At 32.8% G+C, this 13,211-nt stretch overlaps 1 protein-coding gene across 2 annotated transcripts; it reads left to right on the top strand.

Moving 5' to 3' along the window:
- The first annotated feature begins 973 nt into the window (after positions 1-973).
- LOC114190395 lies at positions 974-11,872 on the top strand. 2 transcript variants are annotated; one of them, XM_028079258.1, is made up of 20 exons: positions 974-2,532; positions 2,606-2,674; positions 2,752-2,950; positions 4,595-4,679; positions 5,379-5,489; positions 5,631-5,699; positions 5,824-5,905; positions 6,007-6,066; positions 6,161-6,213; positions 6,288-6,454; positions 6,838-7,003; positions 7,507-7,564; positions 7,647-7,703; positions 7,783-8,031; positions 8,897-8,958; positions 9,492-9,548; positions 9,634-9,727; positions 9,833-9,973; positions 10,487-10,602; positions 11,604-11,872. In XM_028079258.1, the coding sequence occupies exons 1-19, from the start codon at positions 1,714-1,716 to the stop codon at positions 10,571-10,573; spliced, it is 2,685 nt and encodes an 894-aa protein (XP_027935059.1). In that variant the 5' UTR covers positions 974-1,713; the 3' UTR covers positions 10,574-10,602; positions 11,604-11,872. The 2 variants fall into 2 exon arrangements, with proteins under 2 accessions (XP_027935059.1, XP_027935060.1); XM_028079259.1 differs by lacking the exon at positions 11,604-11,872 and having other exon boundaries at positions 974-1,246; positions 1,582-2,532; positions 10,487-10,996.
- Positions 11,873-13,211: the final 1,339 nt, after the last annotated feature.

The raw sequence follows: 13,211 nt of genomic DNA, 5'->3' as shown, positions 1-13,211 counted from the left end.
TTTTTATTTTTAATTTCCACCGAAAAAAATTGCCTTAATAAGCGGTAAATAAAAATAATATACTTACTGAGATATTGCTGAAATGATACATATTAGTTGTTGTTTTAATACATACCAAGAATCTTAAACCCTAACAGCAAATATTATTATCTTTTTTAATGAAAATATATGAATAAGACTTAATAATTTTAGAGCAGGAATATTAGTTTTACTTTAGTAACACAGTAAAAAAAAGATGAATCTAAGAGAATTGAAATATGATATAGCAGTCTGAAAACTAAACAGTAAATTTAGTATCCTCTATTTTTGGTAAGAACTTCTGAGTATTTAAAGCAATTGGTTTAACTTGACACTAATGATTAAATTAGAATACTTTAATTAATTTATGCACAATCGATATTAATTTTAATTACATGATAAATAATTGTAGTTATTTAATGATTGGTGTTAAGTACTAGTTAAAAATTTTAATCATAACATATTTAATCACTATACCCTTCATTTATTTTGCCTACTTAAACGTTTACCTTCCTCAACCAAATCAATTTCTTCCAGTACCCATCACAGATTTTCAGAATTTTTTATCCGGAATAACATATAAAATAAAATCTGGTTAATGGAGTGTAGGAAGAAACTTAATGGGGTGCAGGAAGAAACAATCTCACCTTTGGTATGAGATTACCCGGTCCAACTACTCAACATTTCTTCTTACTATTATTCTTTTTTAGCTTATTCTTCTTACTATTTATTTATTTTGTTTAGCTTATTAGTTAATTAGTTAATGATCCTTAGTTACACGTGTTAACTTGCACGATACTTCATGAAAAACGGCTGAGGAGGGCCTCCGTCAGATCCCAGCAATGCCACGTAGTGAAACATAAGAGGCCCAACTCCGGTGGGTCCCATCACGTTTATCCATTTGTCTTCTCGTCTCTTCCGAAAGATCGTCACGATAATTTTTATTTTTATTTTTATTTTTCTTTTTTGGACAGTTTCTTTTTACAAAACTCATCTCTTCTGCTCCCTCTGCTTTCCAATAAAGTTGAAATCTCAACCGCGAACCAAGCCTTTTCTTTCAGTTCGGTGTCTCTTTCTCTCTCAGCTTTCACTCTCTTCCCTCCGTGAAACCAAACCCTAGCACTCTCAAAAATCAGTTTCCTGTTTCGAATCTCGTAAAGTGCAGAGCTCACTGCTCCTTCGCCAATCTCAGATCTGTTATTTCAAAACTCGATTCATGGTGCTTTGAGTGCGTGTTTCAATTTGCTTTTGTTTGTAGGGATTGGGAGTTAATCAGATTGGAGTTTTTTTTTTTTTTTTCAATTTTTTTATTGGTGTTGTGGTTTGAGGTAGGTTATTTACTGTTTGTTATTGTCTTTCTTATTTGTGTGTGTGCAAATTGAATGAATTAAACGGTTACGCGCCTTCTGCCTATTCAAATAACCGTCTAGGAACTTCTTCTCCACGTTTGGATTGGTTTCGTGACACTTATTGTTCATTTCCCGTGCCATTTTAGTGTCTTCTGTTGAGCATAGCCTCGAATTCATCGAAAACTTTTTTTCTGAGTCTGAATTTTGTGAGTAGGCCTTGATTTGACACGAATCTGGAGTGGGGGTTCAAGTTCGGTTCCAGTTTCACCGTGGATGCTGTGGGGTAGTGTTGTTTTTTGGGTAGTTTCCACGTTTGGGTTCTTAGGGGTTCTGTTCTGTGATTTTGATGGGAGAAGAAGCGGTTTGTGTGCATGCATTAGATGAAGGAAGGAAGGAAAACAATGAGGAACCAAGGACGGAACTGAAACGTGACTACGACCAATGCGTTAGTGATACCGAACGTCACCTGTTTCCTCATAAGAAACAAGTTAAAGAAGTTTCGAACGATGAAGTGCGCTCTGAGGTTTCTAATCCCAACGTTTCCGCAGTAGAGCATGCGCTAACTTTTCAAGATATAAGTAGCCAACCAACTGAATCCACGGACGTTAACCATGCGGAGTGTGGGGAACTGACGTCTACTTGTTTGGAGAATTCAAGTTCTGATGAGACCTTGAGTGATGAAGCTGGTGATCAGAATATTACTGCTACTACTACAAATAATAATAATAATAACAACAACAACAATACTTCTCAGAGTGACAAGGACTCCAATAGTGCTGCAATGACATCCTGCGTTGTGATGGAAATTCCCAAGCATGCTAGTTCCTCTGGGATCAGGAAGATTACTTTTAAGTTTAGTAAAAAGAAAGAGGACTATGGTTACCAACCACCAGCTCCTGTGCACCGTTCTGCTCTTTACACTGATGGCAATCACATTGGTTTTCATGGGGTTGATGAATATTTGGCGAGGGATTATTGTAGTGGTGGGTTGGTAGAAAGCATGGGATATGCTCCTGATGGAGATTTGGAGTCGTACGCTCGCAATATGGAATTGAAAATGTCCAAGAAAGTAGTTCCCAACTGTTACCCTACAAATGTCAAAAAGCTTTTATCAACTGGCATCCTTGACGGAGCTATAGTGAAGTATATTTACAATCCTGGAAAGGTAAAGCTCACATACGTTGTCTATTTTATATACCCATGCTTATTTTCTTCTGATGTTTTGATGTTGTTGTCAGGTTGAGCTACATGGGATTATTGATGCTGGTGGATATTTGTGTGGCTGTTCAATGTGCAATTACTCTAGAGTAAGACATATACTTCTCGTTGCTTTTGGAGATTTTGTTCTGCATTTACAAAATGACTAATTTTATCATTTTCTCAGATTCTTAGTGCCTATGAGTTTGAGCAGCATGCCGGGGCCAAGACTAGACATCCAAATAATCATATTTTCTTAGAAAATGGAAGACCGATATATAGTATTATACAGGAAATAAAAACGGCTCCACTCAGTATATTGGACGAGGTTATCAAGAATGTGGCTGGTTCCTCTGTCAATGAGGAGTCTTTCCAGGTTTGGAAAGGTGAGAATCATTTCTCAGGCTTATAAATGCATTGTGGAAGCCTAGTGGTTTTGGGTTTATGTTGATTAATTGTCTTTGAAAAAAGGATTGTACATGCTGGGTGAATCCCTCCTCTCTATGAAAGAATAAATTCAGTCATCTTCATTTCAACACCTTGTTAAGTTTCTGACATTTTCTTATTTGAAGATTATGATGTATATTTCCGTCTGCTTCAATATTTTTATTTCTGCCATGCTATGGTCTTCTATATTCTAAAATATCCCACATATTGTGCTATTAAGTATACTGGGAGTTATGAAAGTCTTGCAGTTTTTTCAATCGGGAGAGAACACTGGCAGAATCTCTGATGGAGTTATTCATCGTAGTCAATACACATTGCTTCCATTTCTAAATAACTGACTAGAGATTTTAGCTGTTCTAGACTACATCTCAATTTAGAAAACCAAGAAAACATTCTTTTCTTTTTTCCAACTTTGTTATTGTATTGTTGAATCAGCACTAAATGGAATAAGAAAGTATTAATGCCATATAAGGGTAACATAGTCCAATGAACTTATATTTCGCTGAAATTTAGAATATTACTTTGAAATGGAGTGTGCACAAAAAATGTGGGTTTAAAGAGTACCCTTTTTCTTCCTGTATTTTGTTAGAGTTAATAATCATGATAGCTTATGACCTTGTCCTGTAGGAAAATATTGCTACCAATCTCTCCAACTTTCGTAGAAGCTTAAAGTGTTAGGTGAAATCTGATGAATTGTTTTATATTTAACACCTCACTAGAAATTGGTCTTAGTAAGGTGAAAAGAGTTTGAGGTGAAAAATGTCCAAACTTTGTAAGGTATATTAAAGTCATATTTCTAATTTATGTGAGGCTAAACCACCACTCATGAGACTACAATTAAGACATCCGTCAAAAAGAGGCCATGGCTAAGGCAGACTAGGTGTAATTGCAATTAAGGCAGTCTTTTGATACTCCCCCTTATTCCCAAGACTTATTGTCTGGAGTGTGCAAATGCAGGTGCCCAATAATGCATCTAGGATATGTTTGGATACCATATTTGAAATTGGTCTTAGAATCCAACACAATCCTACAAAAGTAGTTGTAAGGTGAGGATTGCCCAAGCTTTATAATTTTTATAAAGTCATATTTCTAGTCAATGGGGGACTAAACCACCACCCTTCAGGTTGTGACTAAGGTAGTCTACAGAGAGGTCTTGCAACAAAGAAGGCTAGGGACAAGCACAATTAACGTGGTTTTTTAACTGGTACAATAAATGTGTTTTGCGTAAAGAAATTCTTTTCTAACTTATTTTGTTAGAGCTAATCATGATAGGTTTACTATCTTAATCCTATAGGGAAAACACAGTTACCAATCTCTCCAACTTCCATAACTTGAGTAAGCTTATGAATTGTTTTGTCTGACAGTTTTCATTACAAAGCATCCAGGAACCGAAAGGAATAAACTCTAACAATTTAAAATATAAAGTAAGCCATGCATGTTGTATGCTTCAACTTGCATGGGGATGACACATTAAGCAAATGGATGCTCACTTTCTGGGCAAATAGTAAGAGATATTTGTTTTTGCTTTGCATTAGGTCATAATTTTTCTTATACATATATTTCCTTTGCCATGGGTTCTGCAGAAAGTCTTCTACACAGCAACGGCAAGGTTCAGGCTTATAAAAATTCTAGCGCCAAACATGTTGGCATGTCTCATACAAACCTAAGGTAAATCTAAAATAAACCCAAAATGATAATAATAAATCAATTGAGTATTCTCTATCTCTTATTCACCTTGCTTAGTTTGGATATCGGCAACCTTTCAATTAAGGGGTTCTATAGTGAATGGGGCATATCTTATTTTTTCCACACCAAAGTAGGTCTTGCTATCAATATGTTTATTAATTGTAAAAGAAACTTGTTCTAAATGTCATGGCATTGATGGTTATTGGTCTATTTGTTCAATGGACTTTCTTAACATATTAGGCTTTGTTTTTGAGATGCCTTTATCTTACTTCACATCACTAAAACATGTGAACAAGTGCATTTGCTTGTAGTGCTAGAATAAAGCCTTCTTAATGGTTGGCTGAAGAATAAAACAATTACTTTACTTGGTCATTATGCTTTGGCTGCCAATGCTTTCAGGATATGGATGATGCTGTGCTTTTTTTTGAATTGAAAATTAATCAGATTTCAGAATTCTATGGGTTTTATTAAAGGAAAGCAATTTGGATTTCAATTGGGTTCCCCTCTAGTGTTATATATATGAGTGCTATGAATTTAACTGTCTTTTACTCTTGGAAAGCTCTAAATTCAATTTTATTTCTCTGTCAAATGTTAATATGTTCAATTTTTTGTCGTTGTCTTAATGAAATTTTGTTCAACATAAAAAGGACTGACAAATCACCTATTGAATTGTTGTTCCAGTCAATCCGTAGATAGTACTAGCCACTTGTCATCTTTGCATGGACCAAGTCATTACGAGCAGCTCAAGTATACGAATCAGACAAATGACGAATGGAAACGTGTGATGAAAAAGTTTGTCCTCTCTCCTTGTTCAATTACTACCCATACTTGATAATGTGCTTGAGCAATCTGCATATGTACAATGTTATTTGGTTGATTAAATTATAGACCTTTCCTTGGTATTCAATTACTCACTGTACAAATTTTCTGCAGGTCAAGCTCCTATTCTTCTAATTCTGGTGTACTGCTGAAAAGAAGTGCTGATGGTTGCACAAAGAGAAGGTACTTTTGTTTTGTTTTGTTTATTGATGGTGTCTGTTTTATGTTTCCTTGTTCTCTCTAGCTTCTCCATGTGAATTGCAATATTTTAGCTACTGCTGTTTGAATTGATTTTTTCTTTTATCAGGGACAATGATTTACACAGGTTACTTTTTATGCCAAATGGGCTACCAGATGGTGCTGAGTTGGCTTATTATGTCAAAGGACAGGTGTGTGAATATTCTTATTCAAATATTTTTCATTTTTGCATGTGAGTTGCAATTCTTTTGTATGGTATTCAATATATGACATGTCTGATGGTGTGTTTCAGAAATTACTTGGAGGTTACAAACAGGGAAGCGGTATAGTCTGTGGTTGTTGTGATATTGAGGTACAGTTATATAACTGTGCACAAATTTTTTTACTTCTATAAGCATAAATAAATGCTAATATTAATTTTACTATCTGCGTTTGTCTGTAAACAGATAAGCCCTTCACAGTTTGAAGCCCATGCTGGAATGGCTGCTAGGCGTCAACCGTGAGTAGAATTTAAAAGCAGCTAAATAGTCTGGTCTATTCTTCTCTTTCTTGAAATAATTTGTCCTTTTGCAGATATCGACACATATATACTTCCAATGGGTTAACGCTTCATGATATAGCCCTCTCATTGGCAAATGGTCAAAACCTTACCACGGGAGACAGTGATGATATGTGTGCAGTATGTGGAGATGGAGGAGATTTGATTCTTTGTAATGGATGCCCTAGGGCCTTTCATACAGGTAGACAGATTGTATTCTTCTTTAGTTATTAATTATTTAAAGATACTGGAATATCTTCATGTATTTTCTTGTTTGTCATATTAGTTTCTGAAGTTTTCTTATATTATGAAGCATATTTACTATTACCCTGCATGTAATTTGGAGAATGAATAGTGTTGGCAATTGGCTACATGTTGTAAGATGGTCTATAATTGTATTCATATGCTTCATAGAACATGTAGTTTGCATTGAATAGACTGTCTTGCTACCTTGTTTTGTTCAAAGCTAAATCATGCCCAGTTTACTATTGTAGCAGATACTGCGAAATTATGATGAGAAAATAAACTGGTTTTGAGGTAAGGTGGAGGAATATTAAGATTTGTCATTTTCTGGTTCAATTGCAGCCTGCTTGGGTTTACAGTGTGTTCCAGACAGTGGTTGGCAATGTCTAAATTGTGGAGACAATGCTGGTAGTGGAAGAGAATCTTCTCTTGTGAGGCCAATCATGATCCGGTTGACACGAGTTGATAAAACACCAGATTTTGAAATGGGTGGATGTGTTGTTTGCAGGTAGGTTATATGGTTTATCTTAAAATCATTTATCAAAGCTGTCACTTATTAACAACTTTATGAGGAATATGTTCTGTAAGGAAGAGTGCAATTTTACTTTCAAGATTTTGGATTCTGGTTGAAGTATCAAGTGATTCAGAAGTATACAGTGTTAATGATAATTGTGGTAATAGGCCATTGAATTGACGTCACTGCATTTCATATAAATATGCATCCATTACTTTGACCTCTAGAGACTGTTCAATATTGGGATTAATGAATATTATAGTAATAAGCCATTGAATTTTAAAATTTTGGTTTTAAATGTTTTTTTTTAAATGACAATATTTGCAGAATTTAAGCTATTTGTATTGGTTATTTTCTGCTAGAGAAAGCTCAGCTTGGTTTCATGTTTGACATTTTTGTGTACTCTTGTGTAGGGTATACCACACATCCTATATCTTTACTATCGTTAAGCTTTTCTTGTGTTAATTAATCCTTACTAATGTGCAAATATTCAACAGGGAACATGATTTCAGTGTTGCAAAATTTGATGAGCGAACAGTAATAATTTGTGACCAGGTAGGATTTGTACAAGATGGCATTTGTATTGAATTGTTTTTTTTTTCTTTGAAAGTTAACAATATTTCTGGTTGTTAACTAGTGTGAGAAGGAGTATCATGTTGGCTGCTTGCGGGACATTGGGCTATGTGAGTTGGAAGTAAGCACTGGGCTTGTAATAGATAGTTTTATGATACTTGCATTCGTTTTCAATATTTCACCATCATATCTTTCAACAGGAGCTGCCCAAGGACAAGTGGTTTTGTTGCAGTGACTGCAATCGAATATATGTGGCTCTACAGAGTTCAGTTTCTGCTGGAGCAGACGTTATACCAGCTTCCTTGTCAGAACTAATAATCAGGAAGCATGAGGAGAAGGGACTATGTACCTATGGTTCCACAGATGATATTCAGTGGAGAATTTTAAGCGGAAAAAGCCGTTATCCAGAACATTTACCACTGCTTTCAAGAGCTGCTGCAATTTTCCGAGTGAGTGTTTATGGCTTCCAATCATGCTAATTGTGATATGGTTTATGCTGTTGATATTTCATATCTTTGGTTATATCATCTGCTTCCAGCTTACCTTTGAGAAACAGTTCAAATTATTGAAGTATAAATGATAACTGTACTGTATCTTTAGCTTTCCTGAAGATAAAATTTCCCTTTTCATGTAGACAGCTGGTTTACATTGTTTTTCATCACATGTATGACAAAAAAGTAACCTAGTCTCTGAAAACAAACTGAAACCTTGAGTCTTACTTACGTGATAATGAAAGATGTCATGTCTTACGTGTATGTTCGGAAAATATATTTTAGGAATCGGCTTGTTTTATTGATGCAACACTTTGTCTGGCATGTTATAAAATAGGAATTCTCTTGATTCTGCGTTCTTGTTTTAGCTTTGTTCAAATAGCAATCCACTCAATTAGTTTCATTTGAGTGTATCTGATTGAAATTTAGTTTTAATTGTTGGAATTAACGTTTCCTTCGTACAAGTTATTTATCCATTCTTAATAACTGTAATAAAGTAAATTGTGAAGATGAAGTCAACCCAGTTCATTTTTATCATGTTCCAAGCATGGAAATTGATTTGTAAATCAATTGAAGTCTCATTTTACAATACATTTTGAAACATGAGAACTGATTTGAAAATCAAAACCAAGGGAGCTTCTCTTGTTCCATCAGGTTGTGGACAAGTTTTACGTTAAAATCTTTGACGGTTGAGAAAGACATGCTTTCAAATTTCGTAATCTACCCTTTGATTGTTGTGTTATGTATTCAGTGGCATTGAAATCGTCTATTAGTGATATTATGTTGTGTTATCCACTTATGCTTTGGGAATATGTTTTGGCAGGAGTGTTTTGATCCCATTGTTGCAATATCTGGTCGTGATCTGATTCCGGTTATGGTCTATGGGTGAGTAAATATGAATTATTTTATTACAGATCACAGTGGTTTATTCCTGTTGTGCTTCCTTCTTTGTCATGATTTATTGTAGTGTGGATTATTAACAGTCTAGTGTTAGTATACAGACCACCACCAGGATAAGTCTGAATTATGACGAATGTGCCAATTTCTCTCCATCACTCTCCAATTCTCCTTCGTGCATATAAGACTATTTTAAGCTCTGAGTTTTTTTTTTTTTTTTTTTTTTTGCATTAGAACTTGAACATGTTTTAGGGTGAATTAAATTTGTATATCTACTTATCTTATTACAAACAGTATTTTTTTCTAGTTCTTTCTAGCATTTGAATTTATATCGAATTATTGATTTCAACTCTTGGTATGACCTTTTACTGGGCACAAGTATTGTGGCGATGCATGTCAACAAGAGGTTTTGTAAATGATTGTCAATCAGTCCTTGAATTACATGGACAGGATTCTATATAATATTCATATCTTTTAGTTCATTTTTGCTGGTGATATATTGTAATTTGAATTTTGTGCAGGAGAAATATTTCTGGCCAAGAGTTTGGGGGGATGTATTGCATTGTTTTAATAGTGAAGTATGTTGCTGTCTCTACTTTTCATATTTTCCTGACTCTGCTTGTATTTGGTTGTATTGACATTGTATCTATCATACTTGTACAGTTCTGTTGTAGTATCTGCTGGGCTTCTGAGGATTTTTGGCCGTAATGTTGCTGAGCTTCCACTGGTGGCTACTAGCAGAGTACATCAAGGAAAAGTAAGCAGCAACTTATTCATGCATGACCCAAAATTGAAAGAAGTTGCTTGCTAGATGCATTTTGATAAGACTTGTTTAACTTTCAAATATGATTTTTCCATTTAGGGATATTTCCAAGTGTTGTTCTCTTGCATAGAGAGGTTGCTGTCTTCTCTAAACGTAGAAAAGCTGGTGCTTCCTGCCGCAGGGGACGCAGAGTCAATTTGGACTAAGAAATTGGGCTTCCGAAAGATGAGTGAAGATCAGGTAATTCCGTCGTTCTACATTTATTTGTTTACCTGACAAAGTACATATTACCTGTGCGGAGAAGTGAAAACCTGATACGCTCATGAATTGACTGAACAGGTTAAAATGGAAGTGTCTGAATTTTTCCGTCATGTGTTAGACTATTAGCAGCCATAGATTTGATTCCTTATTAATATAGACTGCCATGTGTTGGCTATTAATTATGTACAAAAAGACAATTATTGTGAAGGAAGACTAACTTAACTCAAATATTACCTGTTTATATGTGGAGCTTGCTAAGAAATAAGAAATGGATTTTTGTATCAAGTGTGTTGCCAATGGACTCCTACTATAATTTTCGATGATAATTTTTTATTTATTGATTTCTTATGTAGCAACACATTAAGAACACATTTCGTTTACTGACACTGCGTGGCTGTAGTCACAGTAGCTTTAGTTTGAAATTTGAAGAAATTGTTAATTGTTGCAGACATCAATTAGCATTTACAATTGAGCTTTTATTTTCTTTGGCAGTTATCCAAACATCTGAGAGAGGTGCAGCTAACTCTCTTCAATAAAACTTCAATGCTGGAGAAGACAGTGCAGCAGACTATAGAATGAGTTTGATCTGGTGTTGTAACTAATTTTTGGTAATTTATTCATTTTTTTTAGCACATTATGCACTGTAACATCGTATTGTTATGTTCTTCTTGTTTTCTCCCACGTAGTATGGGTGCTCGTAGATGGGTCTTGGGTTTCAGCCAGCCATGTCTCTTTCTTTTTGTAAAATGTAGGGTAAAAAGTAAGGGTGAAAAATAGGGAACATGGCCTAGAGGATAGAAGTAGAGGAGTTTCATAGAGCCAGCATGCTGACCAATTTTTTTATTAGCATGCATGTTCGCTATAAAATCCTACTGTATTGATTTTTTTTTTCCTCAGAAATTGTGTATCTTTTCCGGTGAATTTGAATTCATGAAAATCTCCGCACACCAATGAACTACTAGTGTATTAATAAATGTATGTACTTGATTAACTATTTTTTTTTAACAAGTTGCTTGAGCACTGAGGGTGTGTTTGCCTGCTTAACATTGATGTGATTGTTGCTGTATAACTGTTCTAAGTTCGAATATATTGTCTCTTGGTGTTATATTTTTGGTGGAATGGTTATAATTTGGTTAATGAAAGTGTATGGTGGTTTTAATTTAGTTTTAGAATATAAATTCACTTATATTTATCTTTTATTTCAGGAAGGTTTCTACATATTCAATTCTATTTTACGTTATTAAAATATAATTGTCTTGTTTATATGTGTGTATGTATAATAATATATATGGATTTATTTGAAACAAAGATGAAAGCCAAAGAGAATATATTTTTAGTGATTTTTTATTATTAATATTTGTGAACTAATTTTAAAAGGTTTAAATGTTTAAGGATTGAATGGTCATTTAACATAAGTTTTCATTAAATCTAAATAATGTTAATAGTACATTTTTCACATATTTTTAACGAATTTTCTTGAAAATCAGAATTAGTCAGACTAGTTGAATAAATTGTTAACTTCTAAAAGAATTCTATGATTTTTAATATAGCTTTAAAGGGTTGCGTGCATTTTTCACTTATGTGCTAACTTGAATTTTTTTGATGCTAGGGTGTTTGAAAGATTCATTATTTCTTGCGTTGGAGCTTTATGGCGTATTATCTTACATTTGAGAATGAAGATGTCTCCTGTATGCTACAGGTTCAATAGAAAAGAGAAGACTTATGAAGTCTTTCTTTCTCTCATTGGATGATAGAAGAGTTGAGCTGCTTGTTTATTTTCGTATTCCATTCTACATTTCTGAACACCGCATTCTTTTTTGCCGCCTTGATTTTATCTTTCTACAAATAAATATATATATATTTTTTATTTCGTGCTTATTTGTTTTTGATTTAGAATTAAGTCAATTTTGTTTTTATATATTTTTTCAGTAAAACAATGCACAGATAAGTTCATAATATAGTGTATAAATAGTGAAGAAAAATTATAAAAGAATGATAAAATAAGTTTTTACTTAAAGATATGTAAAGAGAAAATGATATAGGTATAGTAAAGGTTTTACTATTTTAAAACTGGTATAATTACTGTTTTAGTTTTTAATTTTTTGGTTTGGTTTATTTTCATTATTATTTTTTGGTTAAATTATATATTTGGTTCTTATTTTTGTAACAAAATATCAATTTGGTCTTTTTATTTATTTTTATTTTAATTTGATTCTTATTTTGAGAAATTTAATGTAATTAAGTCCTTTTGGTTAGTAGTGTAATAACGACAGGTACCCACGTGTCAGTTTTTGAATTTTTTGAATTTATTTATTTATTTTTTAAAATTTAAAAAAAAAATTTGTTCCGTGTCAAGCTGACGTTGTGTCACGTGATAGTGTCATGTGTTACTATTATGTCAGATGTCATTTTCTCATTCTCAATTTGATCCTTGTATTTTAATTTTTGTCTCAATTTTTATAAACATTATATAATTTCGCCCCTGCAAATTTGAAACAAAAATTAACTTCTATATAAATATTATACAAATATATTTATTAAATTTAATATTTTATTCAAATTAATATTTTTATTATATATTTTCAATTATTTAAATTTGTTTCACATTCAATTTTACTTAAAATTATTTTTAAATTTTAAATTTATTTATTTTTTATTGTTACATAAACTAGTTAATTTTTTTAAAATTTATATAATTGTTATTTTTACACCAACTAAAATATTTGTATAAAAATTATTGAATTTTACACATTTTAAAAACATGCAATTATTTAAAATATAAATTTAAATAAAAAACAATATTAAAGTATGATGTAATAAAATATCAATATAATTTATGATTTTTTTGTTATTAGCATTATTTTCTATTAAAAACTTTAAAATAATTTTGAATAAAATTTAATGTAAAATATAAATTAAAATAAACTTAATCTTATTAAAAATATTTACTTGAAATATCAGTTTTGATAAAAATATTTGTGTACATTTATATAGAAATTAAATTTGGTTGCAATTTGGAGAGGGACAAAATTGCACAATTTTTACAAAAATTGAGACTAAATTGAGACAAATTAAAATACTGAGACTAAATTGAAAATAGAAAAATGACACCTGGCATAATACTGCCACGTGACACTATGTCAGCTTTGCCACGTGACATTTTTAATTTTTTAAAAAACTAGTTTTGAACCCGTGCCTACGTACGGGTCATTCATGT

The sequence above is a fragment of the Vigna unguiculata genome, chromosome 7, assembly GCF_004118075.2.
Source record: "Vigna unguiculata cultivar IT97K-499-35 chromosome 7, ASM411807v1, whole genome shotgun sequence".
NCBI classification, from domain to species: Eukaryota; Viridiplantae; Streptophyta; class Magnoliopsida; order Fabales; family Fabaceae; genus Vigna; species Vigna unguiculata.
This window is presented reverse-complemented; position numbering and strand designations above follow the sequence as displayed.

Coding starts and splice junctions, on each gene's coding strand:
- LOC114190395 (XM_028079258.1), top strand. CDS start 1,714: ATGGGAGAAGAAGCGGTTTGTGTGCATGCATTAGATGAAGGAAGGAAG. Junction 4,680..5,378: donor ATGTCTCATACAAACCTAAG/GTAAATCTAAAA, acceptor TTGTTGTTCCAG/TCAATCCGTAGATAGTACTA. Junction 8,959..9,491: donor ATTCCGGTTATGGTCTATGG/GTGAGTAAATAT, acceptor AATTTTGTGCAG/GAGAAATATTTCTGGCCAAG.